The following is a 23,514-nucleotide window of genomic DNA, read 5'->3' as shown; positions in this document are numbered from 1 at the left end:
AAGAGTAGGTAATAAAAAAGGTGTAATTCTTAAACAGTTAATGCAGTGGTCTTGTTTAACCCTTTGATTAAGTCTGCACACATGGACCTGACAGTACAGAGTACATACTGGAGAGTAGCAAACCAGTACAATATGATAGAAGACCCAAACTTGAAGGCCATTAAATGTTCTGCATTTGTATATTGATGTTGTCCCAGTCCTGTTCTAGGACACACAGCTTGACAGCAAGCGTGAGCCCAACCCAGCAGACACAGAGGACGGCCCCCAGGTAAAGGCTGAGAGAACGAGAAACTGTTCTCAACCAAACATGATAAAAGAAACTAAAACAAAAACGAATCTGACAATGTTCAAACAATCAAACTGGTGGTAGAAACAAACGAAAATTAAACGTGAGCTAACATGATGATAGCTGTGGATGTAAGTCTGGTCTCAGCCCTGGAACAGAGCATCCAGCTCTATGACTTTACTCTTGATAACTGACATCATTGCTCACAGCTTCAGAAAGGCAACACACACAAGTCCGGATAATAAAGTTAGAATTTTATTTTATTAGCACTTATTATAGCGAAGACAAACGTGGGAGCATTTTGTCCGTGGATGTTTGTCTCTGGCAGAGTCTGAGCTGTGCACTCAGGTTTACTTGGTCAACAACATTCTGCCTCCTCAGCTTTTGTCAGGTTGCTCCATGTCATCTGCTCTGAAACTGAACGGTTTATCGTAGCCCATCAGATGATTGTAGTCGTGCGGGACGGGGAAAATGTCCGGGTTTACCAGGAACCCCACCTGCCCGGCGTAGAAAGTCGTGAACATCTTACTGACGGCCGGGATCCTCACCTGGCTCTGGTGGAACACGCTCTTTTTCTCGGTGAGGAACACGCTGTAGGTGACTGCTGTGTAGACATCTTTGTCTGGGTTGTGGTACAGGCGGATTATGTAACCCTTGGTGATGATGTGAAGAAGGATGGGGGTAAGGAAGGTAAAAACGCCAATGACTCCACAGAAAGCTGCCTGCAAGGCAAAACTCTGGACTCCGAGTCCAGTTTTCAGGAGTATTTGTGGCATGAGGAAGAGACTGGCTGCACTAGTGCTGTACGAGAACATCTTCACCCCTGCCAAAAAACAAGAGTCACACAACCCGTGTTACTTCCAACAACAGTCCACACGTCAATGTCTACGTAAAGCATGCCCCACTATCAGAGCCATGTTACATAGTTACTTTCACAATTCAGTTTTATTGTGAATTACTGTAAAGACCCTACAGAAGACAGACGGCAGACAGACAGCCCAATCTGGACAAGCATTCAGACACAGCGGGCAGAAAGAACTCCCTGATAGGAGTCTTGTTCAATGCGTCCCCTCTTTGTCAGCATCTGTGCCAACACTTCCAACACAACAAACAATAGTGCGTATGCACTGTGTATACAACAGAATCAAGGCGTGCTCAGCAAAGGTCCTGTAGGAGCTGACCAATCAGAGCAGAGTGGACTTTTTTGTAGGTGTCCACCTGGCTTGTTTCTTTTTTTAAAGAAAACATCTGTTGAATTTTTAAGATTTTAAAATAAATCTCAACAGCTCTTCACCAACAAACTCACAGGCATCCAGTTACTAACCAAAGTGTTTCAACAGCTTATATAACTCGACGTCATGGTTTCCTGGAGTAAATGAAGTCAGTCTTATTATCCTTTCTGACATTAGTCACAATGAGGAACATCCACACCAAGACTCAAACTTTGCCTAATGAGGGCTTGAAGTTTAACTGTGTTTGTTTTTGTCTACAGGCTTACAGTTATTGGACGCACTGTCACTGAGACCTGTGGTGAACAACAGCTGTTGTTGTTATGATATTTCACAACAAGATGCAAGTGACTGACCCCGAACAGCTAAACCCAGGCTGCCAGCATAAATGAGGTTTCCGTGCTCGGAGGGCGGTGCTGTGGAGATGACACGGGTGGACGGACCGTGGGACTGCATCTGGTCAAAAACAACAAAAGGAACAAAATGTGTTTGGCACTGGGAGACGACTTTACAACTACAATTCCTCCAAAAACGGGACGTCGTGCAAGATGTAAATAAAACCAGAATGCAATGTTTTGCAAAACTCATAGCCACATACCACATCCACAGTACATAAAATGTTTAAGATTAGAGAAATGTTTCATTTTATGAATAAAAAGTCATTTTGAATTTGAGGACAGTAACACATCTCAGAAAAGGACTCGGCCGGTCCCTTACACACAGGTCTGTCAGAACCATCTGAGCTCTTTGTCCAACTTTACTTCTGAGAAACTCATTTTATAGTTTTATTTTTTTTAAATATATATATGTACACTGCCAGTGAAAAGGTTGGACACACCTTCTCATTTAATGTTTTTCTTTATTTTTACAACTTTCTACATTGTAGATACAAACTGAAGACTTAAACATATTTAGAGTTACTTACCATTGTTTTCTTTGCTCCATAGTTCCATATATACTTACTTACTTCATATATTTGATGATTCCACCCTTTGCTTTGTTGACAGCGCTGCAAACCGTCGGCCTTCTCTTAGTGAGCTTCCTGACACAGTCACCTGAAATGGTTTCCCCTCACAGGTGTGCCTGTCAGGGTTCATCTGTGGACCCCAAACACACCTCCAGGCTGTGTCAGGGCTAACTGACCAAGAAGGAGAGTGATGCAGTGCTGCGCCTCCACAGTCACCTGACATAAACCCAGTGGAGATGGTTTGGGATGAGATGGAGCGCAGAGTGAAGGCAAAGGACCAACAAGTGCTCAGCATCTCTGAACTCCTTCAAGACTGTTGGAAACTGTTTCAGAGACGACCTCATGAAGCTCATGGAGATAATGCATATATATATATATACACACACACATGAAAATACACATAATATATCTTGCTTGATATATTTGATGTCTTCAGGTTGTATCTACAATGTACAAAGTAGTGAAAATAAAGAAAACCCATTAAATAGAAAGGTGTGTCCAAACATTTGACTGATCGTGTACATACACACACACACACACACTCTCCATTTAAACGTCTGATATATTTTCTATGTTGTACTGTCAATAAAACATTTATGACGTATAGAAACCGCCACTCGTCTTTCTGTCCATTTTTTTATTCGAGCCTGGATTATACTTGTGTGTAAATGTTTGCACTTCATTAAAGAGCCAAAACACATCAAAGTATTTTCTACAGGCGACGGTCAAATATGATGATCACTCTTCAAGAGTGGCTACATTTCACTGTGTGTTATACTTGTATACCTTGAACTTGAAGAACAACACAACTCTGCAGTTCCAACCAACGAACGAAGGATCCTAATGTAACATATGTGTTAAATACTTGTGAATTTCACCCAACTAACATGTATCAGCTGAGTCTGTAAATGTGTAACGACGTGGTTACGGATACTCAGACATGTTCATGTCACCGTTTATCTATTTATTGATGAGTGGAGTATCCACGTGCTTTTGTCTGTTATGACCTCTGTAAATGTTCACGTCAGACAATCTGTCACATGCTTCTGTTACCATCCAGCTGACATTACCCTCCCTGGGACCGCCCACGTCACTGTTCGGCTCAGCTGACACATTTACGTCACTCACTCAAAATGACGCTTAAACTTTCAGAACAGCGGTGCGCATGTCACTGTAGAAACGCCGGTTAGCTGTTAGCTGGAGCAGTGCAGCATTGTTACTCATGACATCATCAGCGTAGCTTAAACGTATGCAGTAAAGCGTCGCGATGCTGACGCTCATGTGTACCTGACGGTTAAATACCTCGTTGAGAGCCAGGAGCGAGTGCCTGAGAGTTAGCTGCTTCCTCCTCACTGCGCTCACGCAGCACACGGAGAATGGCGCGCGATGCTGCGCGAAGTTAAACTGACCGTTACTGAAAATCCGGGGAAGAGCTCGAGACCGTAACCGCAGGAAACGCGCAGACAGCATCTTTGACGTTTTCTGTACTTTCTTTGTTATTACTGCTGAAAGCGGCTCTGACTCTCTGACCTACGAACTCCACACACGCTGCAAATCTCGCCTCCCGTTTCTTCTTCTTCTTTGTGTTTAACGGCGGTTGGCAACCAACGTAAAGGAGCATTACCGCCTCCTACTGTTCCGGAGTATGGGTCAGACAGTGAGTTTACAATTTGTATCAAAAAAACCCTACACTCTTTCATAAACACCTATATCCTTCAGAAACCCCACCAGTTCCCTCACCTGTGCCCTACTACCCTCCAACACACTCTTCAGATTAAATTCCCCGCTCCGTCAACCTATTCTGCAGAACTGTCCTCTCCACATCATAACCCTTGCACCGCAGTATTACATGCTCCACTGTCTCCACCTCCTCCTGGCACACTCCACAAAGCCCCGTCTCATGGGTCGTGTCCAAATTCATGGGCTGCTTCCTCCTGAGGACCCGGCCTTCGCGGTCTACGTGGGCTGGGTCCTCAGAAAGTCGGGTAGGCCGGAAGTAAACGGCCGTGAAATTGGACGGTCTAGCCTTCTGATTAGCGTCACCGCTGTCTCGGTGGAGTTTAATAAACTCGGCCGTCTGCTCCTTGCTATCTAAAATATAACAAGTCACTGGTGTAAATTCTCGACTGTCTCATACTTCTGTTTAATAAGTTTTCTGTTTGACGTTTAGTCAGCTGTGTAAAAACCGAGGAACCCACCCGGGGGATTAATAAAGTTTTATTTTATCTAATCTAATCTAATAACTTTAATCTCAGCCAAACAGATTTACTCACGAACAAACAAAACACTGAAAAAGCCCAACAATAACATCTGTAGGTTGTCTAAGTCAGCGGTCCCCAACCCCCGGGCCTCGGACCGGTACCGGTCCGTGAGTCGTTTGGTACTGGGCCGCGAGAGTTGAGGCTCAGGTGTGAAATGTGTGGTTTTCAGGGTTTTTATCGGTTTTCAGCGTTATTTTGTTATCGTTTTTATCGTTTACTCGGTTTTCCTGGGTCTTTTCACGTGTGTTATGAACAGTGTTGGGTAAGTTACTTTAAATTAGTAACTTAGTTACATTACTAGTTATTTCCATCAAAAGTAACTCAGTTACTTCAAGTTACTCGATACTTTCAAAGTAACTAGTTACTAGGGAAAGTAACTTTGGTTTTACTCAGACTTCTCTTGTTAATGTGTTGCTAACTGGATACCCAGCAAGACTGCCAGTCTTCTAGCTTGCTTACTTGCCACAAGTGCACTGTGCCACCTACCAAAGGAAAAAATAATGTGCACATTTCCACGAGAGAAATCCCACGCCTGGACCGTCGTTGACTGCTGCCATGATTCTAGCCTGCATCACAGCGTCATGTGTGCTTTTTACATCCAACACAAAAACTGCAGTCGTGGTGCTTTCGATTGTACTCAGAACTCGGAAATTCTGCCTTCTGAATAGGAAGATGTAGGTAACAGCAGACTGCAGATGAGCTGCATACAGAGCTGGACTGGGACAAAACCACCACATATCCAGCTTTACAGCTGTGGCTCCAGCAGACATCAGCTGATACTAGAAATTAATATTAAATAAATTCTAACAACAGCTGATCAAGCTTAAACGTGCTGCTGTTGTTTAACGTGACATCTGCTGGTTTCATCTTTCTGGCGCAAAGCGGACAATAAATAAACAAGAGAGAAAAGCCGATCAGCTGATCATTGATCAGTTTCATGATTACAGTAGCAACAGGAGAGGGAGGGGAGAGAATGAGAGAAGAAGAGGCAGCTGTGCAGCGTAAACACAGAATAACTCCAGCTTTGTGTCTTTTCCCTTCTAGCTGAAGTCCGGGACAAACTGTGTTTCTTTTCACCTCAATACGAAACGCGTAATATTTTCTCTGCATATGAGACGATTCCGTTCTTTAGGGAACGGTTGGCAACTCTAATCATTAACCTTATGAACAAAATAAAGTTCAACATCAGTAACATAGCACCCACCCAGCTGTATGGAAACTCCGTCATGCTAGCTAGCACGCAGTACGAAAAAGTCAGCACAACGAAAATAAACTCCACCTAAACTTGGTTCATATCTGACCCAGATAGACTGCAGGTCATAACTTCTTACCTGAAGTTCAGTTCACCTGACACTCTCGGACGGGCGGCCGCTTCCAGTCTCTTCTCCTGCCTCCCCTTTCCCTCATCCACCTGCTGGCCTCCACCACTTGCTAATGTTACTGAATCTGTGGAAGCTCTGCGATAGCCACCACACGAAGTAACGAGTAACGAGCCTATCTAAATCCCAGTAACGACTAACACGTTCCCGGTTTTGGCATAATAACTAGTTACCGTGCTCGTTACCACAATAATAACGTAGTTACTGTAACGCATTACTTAATAACGCATTAGTCCCAACACTGGTTATGAATAAATTTTCTTTTTTTCGGTACCGGTACTAGTTTTATTTTGTTGTATTTATCCGCGACACCTTAAAGGCCGGTTCATGAAAATATTGTCGGGCATAAACTGGTCCGTGGCGCAAAAAAGGTTGGAGACTGCTGGTCTAAGTGAATTATATATTACGTTTAACCCGAGCAGCGAAAGTCCGCGGTGATCTGAAAATGATGTGCCGGGAGTTATGCCGTTCTCGGCCGCATCAGTGACCCTCGAGCTCCCGGCTAGCTGTCGAGCTGGTGGGTAGCAGACGTCTCCGAAAACATCGAAGCACTTTAGCAAATATGCGATATCTTGATAAACCGAGCAGATATTTGATGTTTACACAGCTACTTCCTCGCCTGAAAATATGTTAAAAGTTTATTTTGTGACCCAGAAAGATTAATAAGAGTAATTTTAAAACTTAGTAGCGGCCGCCATTGTTGGAAACTGGAGTTTGGCTGGGCCGCGCTATGAATTCTGGGATATGGTGGGCCACGAAGGACACACCCGACCCATCTTTCAAATTCGGGGAAAAGGAGGACGCATTTGTCGGCTGCATTCGGAGGAGTCTACGAATTTGGACAGCCTTCGGCGCGTCGCTGTGACGTAATCGGTCTACAAATGCGGCCTCAGGAGGATGCAGCCCATGAATTTGGACACGACCATGGCTGTATCCCAATTCAGGGTCTGCAGCCTTAAAGTACGCAGCCTCAACGATCCTCTAGGGCCGCGTACTCAAAGACCGCTAAGGCCGGAAGTGCGAGGCTTGTGAAATGGGACGGTCTAGCCTCCGTTGCGCTGCCCAGGTTGCCTAGCAACCATGATACTAACAGCTGGAAACGTGTCATACAGCTGTGTTTGACAGAAATGAAGGAGAAAATCTTTTGTTCATTTGTTTGTTTCTTTCTACATGAGCTTTGATCATTCTCTGTAAGATTAAGCTCAGCTATTGAACGGCGTATATTTAAAGGCTTTAAAACCAAGTTAGTACAAACGTCACTAATGTCACATGACTTTGCCGACATGTGGCCAACAGGAATGTTTAATGTTCTTCGTTATTAAACATTTGCACATAAATAAGTGACATAATATTCAGTACTTACTTAAAGTTTACTCTTCGGGCGCCCCTCATCCACCGTTTTTTTTTTCGGCAAAATTATCCACACCCACCACCACGCTATGCATTCTGGGATATGTTGGGCCACGAAGTCTACACCGCCACAGCCTTAAAATTCAGGGAAATGAAGGACGCATTTGAGGGCCGCATTTCGAGCAGCCTTTGAATTGGGACAGCCTTCGTCGCGTCGCTGTGATGTAATCGGCCTTAAAATGCGGCCTTTAAGGCTGCAGACCCTGAATTGGGATACAGTCTATGTCTCCTTCTTTGTGGTTATCACAGTAAACACAGAAGCCTTTTCTCGATATATTTTCTTTCATAAATTGGTTTGTTGTTCAAATACAGATTTACTAACAAACTGAAGCAGCTTCATGTGTGTTAACACAACACTTCATCACATTCACAGCTTGTTGTCTAACATTCTCAAACTTTTCTCAAAGATGCTCCCAGATGTAATTAGCAGTTCTCAATATGCTGATTTGGGTTCAAGTGGTCCCCTTTCTTATAAGTTTGATACTAATTACTAACATGTGAAAGTGATACATAGCAAGAAGAATGGTTAATTGATTCAGGAGCATCAAAACATATGACACGGAATAAAGAAGCTCTACAAAACTACCAAGAGTTTTCAGAACCACGAACAGTGAAACTCGGTGATGGCAGAGTAGTTGAGGCTTTAGGTCTGGGCAACATAACAATGAAAATGTCATTCAGAGTTAGTGATGGAAAAGATGTCACAATGTATGATGTGCTGTATGTTCCCAAATTATCAATGAACCTTTTCTCAGTGGGAGCTGCTGCCAAGAAGGGAAACAGTGAAGTTCAAAAGGACTCATTGCTACATAAGAGGAAAGAATGGAGCTCTCCATGGAATGGGAACACAAAGATCTGACGGTTTGTATCAGCTGGATATCGAGGGAAACTGCACAACTTGTCATGGAGCGTCAACTGCATCAGTTCCAGCAAGTATGTGGCATCAGCGCCTAGATCACACTACAAATCTGAAAAAACTCAAAAACTTGGTAAAAGGAGTTAGCTTTGCAAAACAAGAGGAGGACATTTTTTGTGAAGCTTGTGTTGAGGGCAAATTATCAAGAAAGCCTTACAAATCAGTGGGAGAAATACGATCGAAACGCAAGTTGCAATTAGTGCATAGTGACGTTTGTGGTCCGTCACTACACCGTTAAAAAAAAAATCCTAGAAAAACAGTAATATTCCGGCAGCCGGGGCACCAAAATAATACCAGAAAACAACAGAAAATAACTTTCTCACAAAACTACGGTTATTTTGAGTAATGACAATACAGTTTGTTGCCCTAATTTTACATGGGATTTTGCCTTTTTCAAGTGCTTTTAAACATTAAATTAGGAACATGTTAATGTGATTAAACAATGAAATTACCTATAAACAAGGTCAATGAATGCGGCAATATGAATAATAATACTTGAATGTACAGAAATATACAGTTAACAGTTGGTTTAAATAATAATAATGGATTACATTTATATAGTGCTTTTCAGGACCCTCAAAGCGCTTTACAGTTCCACTATTCATTCACTCTCACATTCACACACTGGTGGAGGCAGCTACAGTTGTAGCCACAGCTGCCCTGGGGCACACTGACAGAGGCGAGGCTGCCATATCGCGCCATCGGCCCCTCTGGCCAACACCAGTAGGTGAAGTGTCTTGCCCAAGGACACAACGACCGAGACTGTCCGAGCCGGGGCTCAAGCGTGAGAAGAGGTCTCTTTTTTCCCTCTTGTACTTTTTCCCATTGTTGTGTAATTTTTCAGTGTTTTCTCTGCAACGCTGCCGATCTCCGACTGTATTCCCATGTGATGTCTTTGTTGTGTGTGTAAGTCGGGGGGGGGGGGGGGGGGGGGGGTCCTATTCCTCTGCAGGGCAACCTGCATATGGCCAATAAAGCAATCAATCAATCAATCAATCAATCAATCAATCAATCAATGTAAAAAAAGTTTATGAGAATCATTTTATATATTTTTCCATTGCATTACATTTGAATTTAACAGTTCAATCTTTCAAATAACGAACAAATATTTGTGCAATTATGATACATTTGTGAATGTACAAATGCATTTAAAAAACAAGAAAATTATGTTTTATTACATTTACAGAGATTTTACGTTAATTTACACTTGAAATGTAAAATCACAGTCTATTTATGTAAATTTAATGATATTCTAGAAAAACAGTACAAAACTGTAAAATACACAGTAAAATACTTTTATATTGCAATTTTTTTGTACAGTGTAGGAGGAAAAAAGTACTTTGTAACTTTCATTATTGACTACTCCAGATGTTGTAAAGTCTATTTCATAAGAGAAAAAACGGAAGTCCTGAGCAAGTTCAAAGAGTTTGAAAGAACCTTCTCAAATGAATGTGGGCAGGACTGACAATGGTGGGGAATACACATCTAAAGAGTTTCAAGAATATTAGAAAGCTCAAGGCATCCACCATGAAATGACTGAAATGACACCACAGCAAAACGGTGTTGCAGAGAGAAAAAACAGAACTCTAGTGCAATCAGCTAGAAGCATGCTATCACATGCAAAGTTGCCAAACACATTCTGGGCAGAAGCTGTTGCTACTGCAGCTTACATACAGAATAGGCTCCCAACATCTGCTTTAAAGAACGAAACACCCTATCAGAGATGGTATGGAAAAAAACCAGACATTAGCCATATGAAAGTATTTGGATGTGTTGCTTATGCTCATGTTCCAGACACAGAGAGAAAGAAGCTGGACAAAAAGGCAGTGAAAGTTCCTGGGATAAGATAAGATAAGATAAGATAACCTTTATTAGTCCCACACGTGGGAAATTTGTTTTGTCACAGCAGGAGTGGACAGTGCAAAAGTTATGAGATATGCAACCAATGCAAAAGGCCACCGACTGGGATGAGGAGAAAAGAAAAATACTGATTCGACGAGATGTGGTCTTCAATGAAACAGATTCTCAATACAAACAAAGTGAAAATGATCTCTGTTTGGGGAATGAGGTGACACTACACACGGGTGAAAGACAAACAAGTACTGAGGAGACTGTCACCAGTGAAGCTGCAAAAGGAGATCAGCGGATCAGAAGACCACCAAACAGATATGGATTTGAGGAGTTTGCTGACGTAGTTACAGTTGATCATTATGCAAACATCTGTTGTGTCACAGAACCAAATACACTGGAAGAGGCTATGTCAAGTCCAAATGCAAAGGAGTGGAAAGAAGCAGCTGGTTTGCAATATGAGTCACTGCTGGAAAATGCCACATGGGATTTAGTGGATCTACCAAAGGATCGCAAAGCAGTTGGATCAAAATGGGTCTTTAAAGTTAAGCATCACAGTGATGGACAAGTGGAAAGATACAAGTGCAGACTTGTTGCCAAAGGCTATTCACAGATTTATGGTGCAGACTATGATGAAACATTCTCTCCAGTCGTACGATTTGGTTCAATTCGTACACTGTTATCATTTGCTGTGCAAAACAATCTAAATGTGCATCAAATGGATGTTGTGACTGCATTCTTGAATGGACACCTGGAAGAGGAAATCTACATGGAGCAGCCAGAGGGTTACATCAAACCTGGGCAGGAACATCTAGTGTGCAAACTAAACAAGTCAATATATGGACTGAAGCAGTCGCCACATTGCTGGAGCAAAGCTTTTACAGAGTTCATGAAAAGCATTGGTTTTACACAGAGTACTTCAGATCAGTGTGTGTTTGTTAGAACAGGTCAGGAGTTGGAAATATTGGCTGTGTATGTTGATGATCTGAGTTTGATTACAGAATCAGCAGAGAGCATGAAGACCTTAAAGGACACTCTGAAGAAACACTACAAAATGAAGGACATGGGTGAGCTATCCTACATTCTGGGCATCTCAGTGGTCCAAGACAAGGACAAAAACCATGTTGCGCTTCATCAGAGACAGTATATTGAAGACATACTACAAACGTATGGAATGGACAGTGCCAATCCAGTAGCAGCTCCAGCTGACACAAATGTCAAATTAAGAAAGAGTGATGATGTCATTCAACCTGTAAACCCAAGCATGTATCAGTACATGGTTGGACGTTTATTGTATGCAGCCATGGCCACATGACCCGATATTGCACAAGCAGTGAGTGTGGTGTCAAGGTTCAATGCAAACCCAAACACTACACACCTGACAGCTGTGAAAAGAATCCTGAGATATTTGAAAGGAACTCTAAACCTGGGACTCAAATATCAAAGAACAGAAACAGGAACCTTGGTTGGGTATTCAGATGCTGATTGGGCAGGTGATCAGGACGATCGACGTTCTACAACTGGAAACATCTTTCTACTTGCAGGAGGTGCGGTCAGTTGGCTTAGCAAGAAACAAGCAACAGTTGCACTTTCAACTGCAGAGGCTGAGTATGTTGCTTTGAGCCAAGCTGCACAAGAAGGAGTTTGGTTAAGACGACTACTAACTGAGCCTGGAATGGAGACCACAGCAACAGTGATCCTGGAGGACAATCAAGGAGCAATTGCAATCGCAGAAAATCCAGTTGATCATGCAAGAATAAAGCACATAGACATTCGTTACCACTACTTTCGTGAATGTGTGCAAAATGGACAAATCCAGCTGAAGTATTGCTGTACAGAAAACATGAAGGCTGACATCTTAACCAAACCACTGTCTAGACAAAAGTTTGAGTATCTCAGAGAGAAGATTGGACTGTGTTCAGTTTAAAAAGGGCTATCATATGCTTAACATGCCTATATTATGCTTATGTTAAGATGTCAAGCATATCTACACCGCATTCATTACTCCAAGGCAAGACTGGCCAAAATATTTCAAAACATAGATGCAAGCTGTGAGAGATGTAGAGATCCCTCTGCAGATTTAACACATATGTTTTGGTCATGTCCAACTTTAAAAGCCTACTGGTCAACAATTTTCAAAACATTGTCTGAAGCATTGAATGTTGAGCTTCAACCCAATGCAGCTATGGGTATATTTAGTGTCACAGATAGACGACATAGAACATTAAGGAAGAGTCATAAAAACATAATCGCTTTCACTACACTGCTTGCACTCAAGAAGGATATTATTGCATTGGAAGTCAAAAAAGCCACCCAAAGTGGCTTTGTTGTTTAGTGACCTGACACAATTTATACAGTTGGAAAAGATAAAGTACGCTCTCAAGGGGTCGAAGGAGAGATTCTTTGCCGTTTGGGATACATTGCTAAAACATTTAGAGAAAATTAAAACCATACCCACCTGATAGACGCTTGACAGCTGCTGTACATCCTTTTTCTGTATGATTGTGATTAATTTTGTGCAAATTATTGCCCTTTAAGTGCACATCTTCAAATATGGTGAATTTCCTTGTACGTCATTTAAATTCTGGATCGGCGTCCAACATGTTCTTGGGGTGGGGTAAATATATAAAAAGGAGCATTGTGGCCTTGCTACATGTATATCTTTGTACTACCATTGTTGATGCTCAATAAAAAAATGTCAGGCATATTGTAATGCAGAATAATAGTTTTGTCTAAGATGGACACAGTACATTTTTTTTCTTTTGTGTGAGTTCAAAACAAAAGAGAAAATGTTTTATTTTCTAGTAACACTGTGATATAGGTGCATATTTTTTGGGGGAAAGAAATAAACAATGCCAGTGAAGTAAGTGAACTCCATGGTAAAATTAAGTGGGAGTGTTGTAATAGTAATTTTACAATGTATGTTGAAGGGATATTACTGCCCTCTGTTGGTGTGTCTGTGCATTACATGCAATAAAAGGTGTTCGTTAAAAACATCAAACGCAACCATCGTCGGCCTGATCACTGCTGGAGAGGAGACGGCTTACAGGGAAGAGATGGCTCAGCTGGTGTCCTGGAGCCTGGAAAATAATCTCTCCTTAAATGCTGAGAGGACTAAGGAGATGATTATTGACACAAGAATGAGGAAAGACCAGCACGCCCCACTATGCATTAACGGGACTCAGGTGGGTGAAGACATTCAAACTCCTCGGCACCCACATCAGTGAGGATTTCACCTGGACTCATAACACACGGTAGATCATCAAATAGGCTCAACAACGACTCTTCTTCCTAAGGAAGCTGAGAAAATTTGGACTCACCTCAAAACTTCTCAGTAACTTTTACAGATGCACAGTGGAGAGTATCCTGACAAACTCCATCATAGTGTGGTACAGGAACAGCATCACTCAGGACAGGAAGGCTCTCTTAGCATGTTGGCAAAACTCATCTGTGGAGTACCACTCCCACCACTACAGGACATTTACAACACTCCTACCATCTAGCAGACGCTACAGGAGTGTGAAAGCAAGGACAACCAGACTAAAAAACAGTTTCTATCCACAGGCCATCAGGCTACTGAATCACTGACTATGTCGAACTGTTTATCCATAACTGTAAATTTGCACTTTTGTACACTTATACACAGCATAATACAACTGTAATTACCCCTAACCTGTAAATTTGCAATTCTGTACATATCTCTACATATACACTGTTGGGATTAAGTAATTTGCAGTGCCTCAATAATGCTATACTTTTTATTAATAAGTGTTATAAAGTTATATAGTGTAGTATTAAGTGGACACAGCCCTGAAAAATAAAGGTATGAGACCATGTGTCGCTCACGCTTTCCTGGGAAAATGTACATAAGAGGGGAGCATCTCTAGTGGAAAGTTACTGAGACACTGTTGTTCAGACTAGAATGAGAGAGCTTCTGTAATAAAACTGCTAAGTGCGCGTCACCATTTTGAGATCCGCGGCAACGTGTCATGCAGGACGCATCTCCCTCCTAGAAGTAATGTGAAAGAGAAATAAAGTGTTAAATGGTCTAGTGAGCAGTGTTTTGTCTTTCATCGGATGCCTCTGAGGAATCAAAAGAACTCGGTGAAGTGTTGATATTTAACAACACCTTAATATTGCATACTCTGTATAAATTATCACTGTGACATTGTTGCAGCCATTGCTGGACTGGTCATCGGGCATACCGGGCATTTATCAAGGAAGGTTTTGAGGAAATTGGGCCTTGCATCTTATTTTTAATGGATTTATCATTGTTAGTGGGCTGTGTCCCGACTGCTTTTAAACATGCGGTAGTGCACCCTGTTCTTAAAAAAAGTAATTTTGATCAGAAAGACTCTGCCAATTATAGGCCAATCTCGAAGCTTCCGTTTTTATCACAATTTTAGAGAAAGCCGTCTTTCTCCAAATACAGGCTTGCTTAGTTGCAAATAATATTACTGACAAATACCAGTCTGGCTTTAAGCCACACCATAGCACTGAAACGGCCCTGCTAAGAGTCTATAATGATCTTCTTGTATTTGCTGACTCTGGTCGCCCTGCCGTTTTAGTTTTATTGGATCTGTCTTCAGCCTTTGACATGGTTGATCATAATATACTCTTGAGGAGGCTAGAGCACATTGTAGGCATCACGCGTTCTGCCCTTAACTGGTTTAATTCTTACCTCACAGATAGATCCTTCTCTGTTGTGATGGGAGGATACTCTTCCTCTGTTGCCCCTCTCTGTTGTGGTGTGCCCCAGGGGTCTGTATTGGGTCCTTTATTATTCTCTTTGTATATGCTACCCTTGGGCTCCATATTTGAAAAATACAATATTTCTTATCACTTTTTACCAGTGTTGGTCAAGTTACTTGAAAAAAGTAATCAGTAATTAATTACTGATTACTTCCCCAAAAAAGTAATCCCTTTACTTTACTGATTACTTATTTTCAAAAGTAATTAATTACTTAGTTACTTTTTAAAAACACGATTTACAACCTGAAGAGGTGATAAAGCGATAGATCTTTCAGCCCAATTCTACTTTTTCTGCATAATCCATCACACAAAATGTAATCAAATGGAAAAGTCTCTTTTTAAAACTTGTTTTATTAGTTTTAATCTTTTAACTTTATGCATCAAGCAAAAATTTAATTATATGCAACATTCTCTGACTGGAAGAAATTAGTTTAACATTTAAACCTATTTTCTGCACATTCCAGCACATAAAATAAAATATTTTTTGTGTTTACACTCAGTCTTTCAAATAGATGCAAGTAAAACACAGCAGAAAATAAATAAAGTCAAAGACTCAGCGGTCCTGTTGCTCTATTTTCACCTGTAAAGCAGGAGTGGGGCAGGCGGAGGTTTACCCCGGTGCAGGTGTGCCGCGGTCAGTGGAAGAATCCGCGAGTTTCTCTGTGAGTTTCCCATTACGTCGTAGCTACTCGGTGCTTGTTGGAAGTTTAGGGTTTTTTTTCGCTGTAAAAAGAAGTTTTCTTCCCACGCACAGCGGACACTAATGTTTTTGTCACTTTTTATGGAATCAAACTCAAAGTAAGGTCAGTACTTCCACGCTTTAAACGCTGCACGCTCATACTCTCTCCCGCACTCGATATGTAATCCATTGTTGATCTGCACACAGCTGTTGTCACTAACGGCGCACTCGCTTACGTCACTGTCATGAGACATTCTCACAAAAAATCACGGTTTTAGTAACGCAGTAACGCAGCGTTCCTACGGAAAAGTAACGGTAATCTAATTACCGTTTTTGCAATAGTAATCCCTTACTTTACTCGTTACTTGAAAAAAGTAATCAGATTACAGTAACGCGTTACAAGTAACGCGTTACTGCCCATCTCTGCTTTTTACACTGATGACATTCAAATCTATTGTCAACTGACTGATGATTTGGCAGCATCACTGACCTCCCTGAACGATTGCCTGAGAGAGGTTAAAGATTGGCTGCCAGAAAATTCTCTCGTTTTAAATGAGAAAAAAACTGAAGTTATGGTGTTCGACAGCCATGTTCCTCGAGACCAGCTTGTTGCCCTGCTGGGGCCCCTTGCTAACTCTCTCCCTGATTCTATGCGTAACCTGGGTGTCTGTTTGGATAGCTCCTTTAAGCTCGATAAGCAAGTATCATCTGTAGTTAAATCTGTTTTTTTTTTCAACTTCAAATTTCTAAAGCTAAGCATTATATACCACACAGGGACCTGGAAAAACATATCCATGCTTTTGTGACCTCCAGGTTAGATTATTGTAATTCTCTCTACTGTGGTCTCCAAGCCTTCTCTCTTCGAAGGCTGCAACTCGTTCAGAATGCTGCGGCTCGCCTTCTTACTGGAGCTAGGAAATTTGACCCTATTACTCCGGCTCTTGTTGATCTACATTGGTTACCAATCAAATATCGCATTGAGTTTAAAATCTCACTGACCTCCTCAATTTGTACACTCCTTGTTGCGCATTAAGATCATCAGGTGAATTACTCCTGGCCCAACCTAAGTTTAGACTGAACACCAGAGGCTATCGTGCCTTTGCTTCAACTGCACCCAAGCTTTGGTACAGCCTCCCTGCTTCGATTCGAGCCTCGGACTCTATCTAGTCCTTTAAATCAAGATTGAAAGCATATCTATTTGACTTGGCTTTCCTGACTAGTTAATACCCTTTTAAATCTTTTAAATTTTAAACTTCTAAATCTTTTATTAAATTTATTATTTTATTATTAATTTTACTGCTGTTTTTGTCTTCTTAGCGGATTTTGTATTTATCTAACTCTCCTGGTCTGTTAGTGCCTCTATCCTGTCTGTGCTAGTGCCCGATTTGTACCCTGTTATTGACTTATGGTGACTCTCCATATTACTGTGAAGCACTTTGGTGTGCCTTCGGGTTTTTAAATGTGCTATATAAATAAAACTGTATTGTATTGTATTTGCCGACGTGATTTTTCATTTTTATGGGCCGATGATTTGTTTTTGTTTGTTTGTTTGTTGTTTTGGGTTTTTTTTTATAACAGTATAAACAATGAAAGGTGGTGGATTGGCCAGATGCTGGCAGATGTGTAAAAATAACTCAGTTATTTGGAGCTTCCACAGAGGCAACAGGTGGATGAGAGAAAGGGGAGGCAGGAGGAGGAGAGACCCGAGGCGCCCACCAGTCCGAGTGTCAGGTGAACTGAGCTTCAGGTAAGAAGTTATGACCTGCAGTCTATCTGGGTCAGATATAAACCAAGTTTAGTTTATTTTCATAGTGCTCACTTTTTACCCTCAGTTACAATAACTCGTACTGCTACTAGCTAGCGAGACAGAGTTTCTATACAGCTGGGTGGTGCTATGATGTTACTGATGGTGAACATTATTTTATTCATAAGGCTAGTTAGTAGAGTTGCCAAATGTTCCGTAAAAAATGGAATCGTCTCGTATTCAGAGAAAATATTACGCGTTTCGTTTTGAGCTGAAAAAGACACAAAGCTGGATTTGTTCTGTCATTATGCTGCACAGCTGCCTCTTCTTCTCTCATTCTCTCTCCCTCCCTCTCCTGTTGCTACTTTAATCATGAAACTGATCGATGATCAGCTGATCGGCTTTTCTCTCTTGTTTATTTATCGCCCATTTTGTGCCAGAAACAGGAAACCAGCGGATGTCGCGCTAAACAACAGCAGCACGTTCAAGCTTGATCAGCTGTTAGAATGTATTTAATATTAATTTCTAGTATCAGCTGATGTTTGCTGGAGCCACAGCTGTAAAGCTGCTGGTCATGATGTCGGTTTGGATATGTGGTGAGAGGGAAACATGAAGATGAAACCAGGAGATGTCCTTACTGAACCATCAGAGCTGAACAGGTGATGGAGAAACAGGTTTACCTTTTAGGTGACATGGATGAGTTGAAGTTATGAACTGTTTCTGAGAGACAAATAACACCAGGATCCTTTTCTAAGTAGCTGACAGGGGCGGGTCTAGCAAAGTGTTGCCAGGGGGGCAGGTAGGGCATTAACAGGGAAAGGGGGGCACAAAGTAATACCTTTCTTTCTTATTCTCATTTAAAATGTCTCACTTTTAATAAATAATTATCTGAATCTTACAACCAAAGTTTTTCTCTGATGTAAAATTTATAGAAATCATACATAGACCAACAAGACTGTACATCACTGTCACAACAGCGTCTTTTTTCATTCAAGGCTTTATGGCTTTTCCTATAATACCTCGTCAAAATGCCCGGGCCGATTTTTGTGTCCCAGTCCAGCCCTGCGCACGACATGCAGTGAATTAATCTGAGAAGGTGCATTAAAAAATAAATGGCCGGGCCAGCGGTGCACATCGCAAATTAGCTTGCATAGACACATTAGTTGTTCCTCTTCTTAATGACAGTATCTTAACTAACAACCCCAACTACCAGATTCAACTTGTAATTGGCTAAAAATAACTTCGCCTACCGGTGAGAGGGACGTTGCTAGCTGGCAGTTTTTTCAAGCGATGTTAAAATTTTCACATTCCAACACTTCAAATGCTTCAGGAGCATCCATCAGCATGCCATCAGTTAACCCTTCGCATGCCACAGCTGGCACGCGTGCCCAGTCCTGTCCTGGACCATGGTGCTGACACTCACCAGTCCCCGGCCCCCTTCCTTCCGCTTAGCGTACAGCCTCAGGGTGCTGGACTTGGGGTGAAACCCTCCATGCATGGTTAGGAGTTTCCTGGTCTTGATGTCAGCGGCTTTTATCTCTTCCTTTGGCCAACTTATTATCCCAGCAGGGCACCTGATCACGGGCAGGGCGTAGGTGTTGATGGCCCGGATCTTGTTCTTACCGTTCAGCTGACTCCTCAGGACTTGCCTGACCCTCTGCAGGTACTTGGTGGTTGCAGCTTTTCTAGCGGCCTCTTCATGGTTCCTACTCACCTGCGGGATCCCCAGGTACTTGTAGCTGTCCTCTATGTCTGCAATGTTGCCTTCTGGTAGTTCAATCCCCTCAGTTCTGACTACCTTCCCTCTCTTTGTTACCATCCGACTACACTTCTCCAGTCCGAACCACATTCCAATGTCATTGCTGTATATCCTGGTAGTGTGGATCAGTGAATCGATGTCTCGTTCACTCTTGGCATACAGCTTGATGTCATCCATGTACAGGAGGTGTCTGACAACTGTTTCATTCCATAGTCGGTACCCGTAACCAGTCTTGTTAATGATCTCACTGAGGGGGTTCAGGCCTATGCAGAACAGCAGTGGGGACATTGCATGTCCTTGGTAGATCCTGCACTTGATGGTGACTTGTGCTATGGGTCTTGAAGATTCCATAGGTCCCTCATCCTATTAATGACTGTGCCACATTGCAACAACAATGTTGCAAATTCTGTTTATTCAAAGTGTCTTTACTGCCTTCTTCTTAAATGAGAAAAAACATCTGCTGTTACAGATGAGAAAGCACTTGTTTTAACCAACACCTCGCACAATGTCAAGACATCTTACGATTGCTCACTTTGAGACCAAGAGTTTAATGAAATGAACCAAATTTATTCTATAATACTGTCTGGAACGTAACCTTTCAGAAGGTGAGTCGTGATATTAAAAAGTCCCTGCATGTTATAAATGAACTGTTCCTCATTTTAAAAAGAATTTGAATGTCCCTGTCTGGGACCCATTGAAGACTAATTGCTTGCAGCTTCAAAATGTAGTATGTTCTTATTTATAGTATGATATCGTATAATATAGTATGTTATTCTTACATAATTTCTTTATGAATATTTATTGTTAGAATACATATTTTGGATCACAAAAACAAGTACTGAACACTTACTATATCATCATTTAGTTATGATGATGCTCATTGCTACAATAGTCATTTTCATATACATTTCCTAAACATCATTTTGAATTCGTATTGGAAAGACTCATTTTGGAAAGCCTTGTAAAAAAAGCAAAAAACCATTTGTACTTCACTTATATAGCACGCTTGACAATACTACAGATAATGTTTACACATCTTCAGTAAGCTAGCCTCACACTGAAACACAGTTTATATAATTGAACAGATACAAAATGAAACAGGTTCTAAAACATTAAAGTCTAGTTATCAGGGAGAAGTCTATGGTTTCTTTGCATCATAATTCAAACATTACTGAGGTAGAAAGAAAATTACCAGATTTAGACAGTTACATCTCTGACATGTATTGACAAAAAATACACTTCTGGAATTTTGTACATGCCATTTTTCAATAAAAATAACATTTAAAAAGTTTGTTTTGCTCTCATAAAGAAAACAAATCCTAAATGTCATGCAGTCATGCAGATGCATGCCATAAGCTGAAGAACTCTCACTCTTTTCTCAATTTTATTATACAGCCAAATTTCCATCATTACTGAAAATTTTTAAAAAAAAATTGGGGGTCATTAACTACAGGACTTACATTGCCGGTAACCTGGTAATAGATTATAGTAGCGAAAACAAGCCCAAGGTTTAAATCGTTGAATCTAGGACAACATTTTAAGTTAAAGTTTAGACCTGTTAAAACACACACACACACACACACACACACACACACACACACACACACACACACAAGCTTCTTTATATTTTGTTTACAAGTAAGGCGAAATCAAAGTTTTTAGGAAAAGTCCTCCAGGCTGATTGAACAGCTTTAAAAAGCTTTTGTTTTGATGTTGGCTGCCTTTTGTTTCATTTGCTGTCAACACAATCCCTGGATTCTGGGATTGTGCTCCACTGTGTGCTAACCAGGTATGGTTTTATTGGTTTATTCACTGGTTTGGAATCACCGAGCCTCATTTACAAACAGTGCAAATGCACAATTTTTTACAGGAAAATCTGTGATTTATCAGTATTTTCATAACTGAATTTCTTTGTATTTTGCAAACAAATGTTGTAACCCCTCTGACAATGGATAACAAACAAATCACAGCCTGGCTGCAGTAGGAATTTGAATTTGCTACAAAAAACAATAACCCCCCCCCCCCCCCCCAAATTATTATAGCCTTATTTACAGTTTTCCAAATGATCATATACCACAAAATAAATAGCACAGGTAAAGAAAACAAAAACACTAAATGAAAACAGTGTATTCAGCACATGTATAAACTGACAGCTTAGAGTACTCAGCCTTCTTGGAGTACCTGGGTGTGGTGCTTGAGGGTCGTCCTACTGCGAGACTGCAATGCTCATGTGAGCAACGAAAGTGAGACCTGGAGGGGCGTGACTGGGAGGAATGGCCTGCCAGATCTGAACCTGAGCGGTGTTCAATTCAATTAAATTCAATTTTATTTATACAGCGCCATAACACAACAGTCACCTCAAAGTGTTTCATATTCCAAGGTAGACCCTACAATAAGTGTTGTGTTGACTTCTGTGCAAATAACAATTTGTCCATTACAAACACAATGTTTGAACATAAGGACAGACTGTGGCACCAGGACACCCTAGGCCGCAGGTCGATGATTGACTTTGTAATCCTATCATCAGGGTGGCTGTAGCTCAGGCAGTAGAGCAGGTCATCTACTGATCGGAAGGTTGGTGGTTTGATTCCTGGCTGCCAAATATCCTTGGGCAAGATACTAACCTTCATACGCCGATGGATTCATCAGTGTATGAAGGTGTGTGTGAATGTTAGTTAGAAAGCACTTACGTAGAAAATGTGTTTGTGTGAATGCTTTACAAGTTGTGTAAAGCGCTTTGAGTCCACGGAAGAGTAGAAAAGCGCTATATAAGAACCAGCCCATTTACCATCTTTGGCTATATGTTCTGGACACTCAGGTGAAGAGAGGCGCTGATCACCACCTGGTGAGTTGGATCAAGTGGTGGAGGAGATCTGTGGGGCACATGAATATATAGTGATGTTGTGCTGGGAATGCCACATCTTCAACTCCCACATTGGGCAGAACTTTGACAGCATTCCAAAGGATGCTGGGGAGAAGAAGGAGGAATCCTATTGGGATTGATTACCCTGTGGGACTTTGGATTTAATTTTTTTTGATTGATTCGTACCAACGGGCCAAGTGGAAAAATTGGACCAGTTCTTTATCCTCTCAAGGATACTTGAGGGTGCATGGGAGTTTGCCCAGTCTACATGTGTTTTGTGGACCTGGAGAAGGCATTTGACTGTTTCTTAGTGTTGTGTGGGAGGTGGTTCAGGAATAAGCGGTGTCTGGCCTGTTGCTATTCGCCATTCAGTCCTTATACGACTTGCAATTGCGCGGTCCACATTGCCGGCAATAAATCAGACTTGTTCTCTCCAAGGAGAGAAGTATTGAAGTCTTGGGGAGAGGGGAAAATGAGATCGACAGACAGATTGGTGCTGCGGCTGCAGTGATGTGGACGCTGTACCGGTTCGTAATGGTCTGCGTCCCTAACCCTCAACTATGGTCACAAGCTTTGATGGCGGAATAAGCTTTCTCCAAAGGGTGGCTGGCTTCTCCCTTAGAGAAAGGGTGAAGAGTCTGGCCATCCGGGAGGGACTCAGAGTAAAGCTGCTACACCTCCATATTGAAAGGCGGCAGTTCAGGTTGTAAGGGCAGCTGACAAGAATGCCCCCTGGGCGCCTCCTTGGTGAGGCAGAGGGGCAGACCCAGGAATCCTAAAGAGATTAGGAGGAGGTGGCTGGGGAGAGGGAGCTGCTGCCCCCCGCGACCCCGGATAAGCGCAAACAAACAAACAAAAAAATATATGGATGCAAAGAGGTGTGGGAGTCAACCTTCATCCACTCATTTTCTTCCACTTATGTGGGACAGGGTCATGGGGCAGAGGCTTAAGGAGAGCCGCCTAGACCTCCCTCAATCCTGCTACCTCCTCCAGCTTATTTGAGGGAACACCAAACCTGTCTTTACCACAACAGAGTGGCGGGCAGCATCCACAGCCTCATCTATTAATTTAAAAATATTCCATTAATCTGTGTTTTATTGTTTCTTAAATGTTCTTATTTTTCCACTGAAAATGACTTCTACCATTGTTGGATGTGATCATTTACAATATATATGTTTTTGGTACTACACCCTTGATGCTGAAGAATCTGGATTTTCTGTTTTCATTGCATTGAGCTTTTCATATGAGGCTGACAGATTACTCCATGTGGTCCTTGTCCTCCGTCTGTTAGTCATAGCGCCTTTTTCAAATTTTCTTTCTTACTTGAGCGAAAATAAGTGTTTCAGGGGAAATGAACTCCTGCATTTCAGACTCAGTATCGCTTTTTATTTATTTTTAAAAAGTCATCACTCCTGTGGAAA

General features: G+C 41.7%; 1 protein-coding gene across 2 annotated transcripts; it reads right to left on the bottom strand.

Moving 5' to 3' along the window:
* Positions 1 to 519: 519 nt before the first annotated feature.
* tmem70 (transmembrane protein 70) lies at positions 520 to 4,100 on the bottom strand. 2 transcript variants are annotated; one of them, XM_085439098.1, is made up of 3 exons: positions 3,770 to 4,100; positions 1,872 to 1,971; positions 520 to 1,109 (listed from the first exon to the last, which is right to left on the bottom strand). In XM_085439098.1, exons 1-3 carry the CDS (start codon positions 3,950 to 3,952, stop codon positions 664 to 666), a joined length of 729 nt encoding a protein of 242 aa, XP_085295224.1. In that variant the 5' UTR covers positions 3,953 to 4,100; the 3' UTR covers positions 520 to 663. The 2 variants fall into 2 exon arrangements, with proteins under 2 accessions (XP_085295224.1, XP_085295225.1); XM_085439099.1 differs by having other exon boundaries at positions 3,785 to 4,096.
* Positions 4,101 to 23,514: the final 19,414 nt, after the last annotated feature.

Source organism: Copadichromis virginalis, linkage group LG18 (assembly GCF_057382275.1).
Source record: "Copadichromis virginalis isolate Kocher_CV1m ecotype Utaka linkage group LG18, C_Virginalis_male_GT1.1, whole genome shotgun sequence".
Classification (NCBI taxonomy): Eukaryota; Metazoa; Chordata; class Actinopteri; order Cichliformes; family Cichlidae; genus Copadichromis; species Copadichromis virginalis.
Note: the sequence above shows the minus strand (reverse complement) of the source record. Positions and strands in the feature narration are given on the sequence as shown.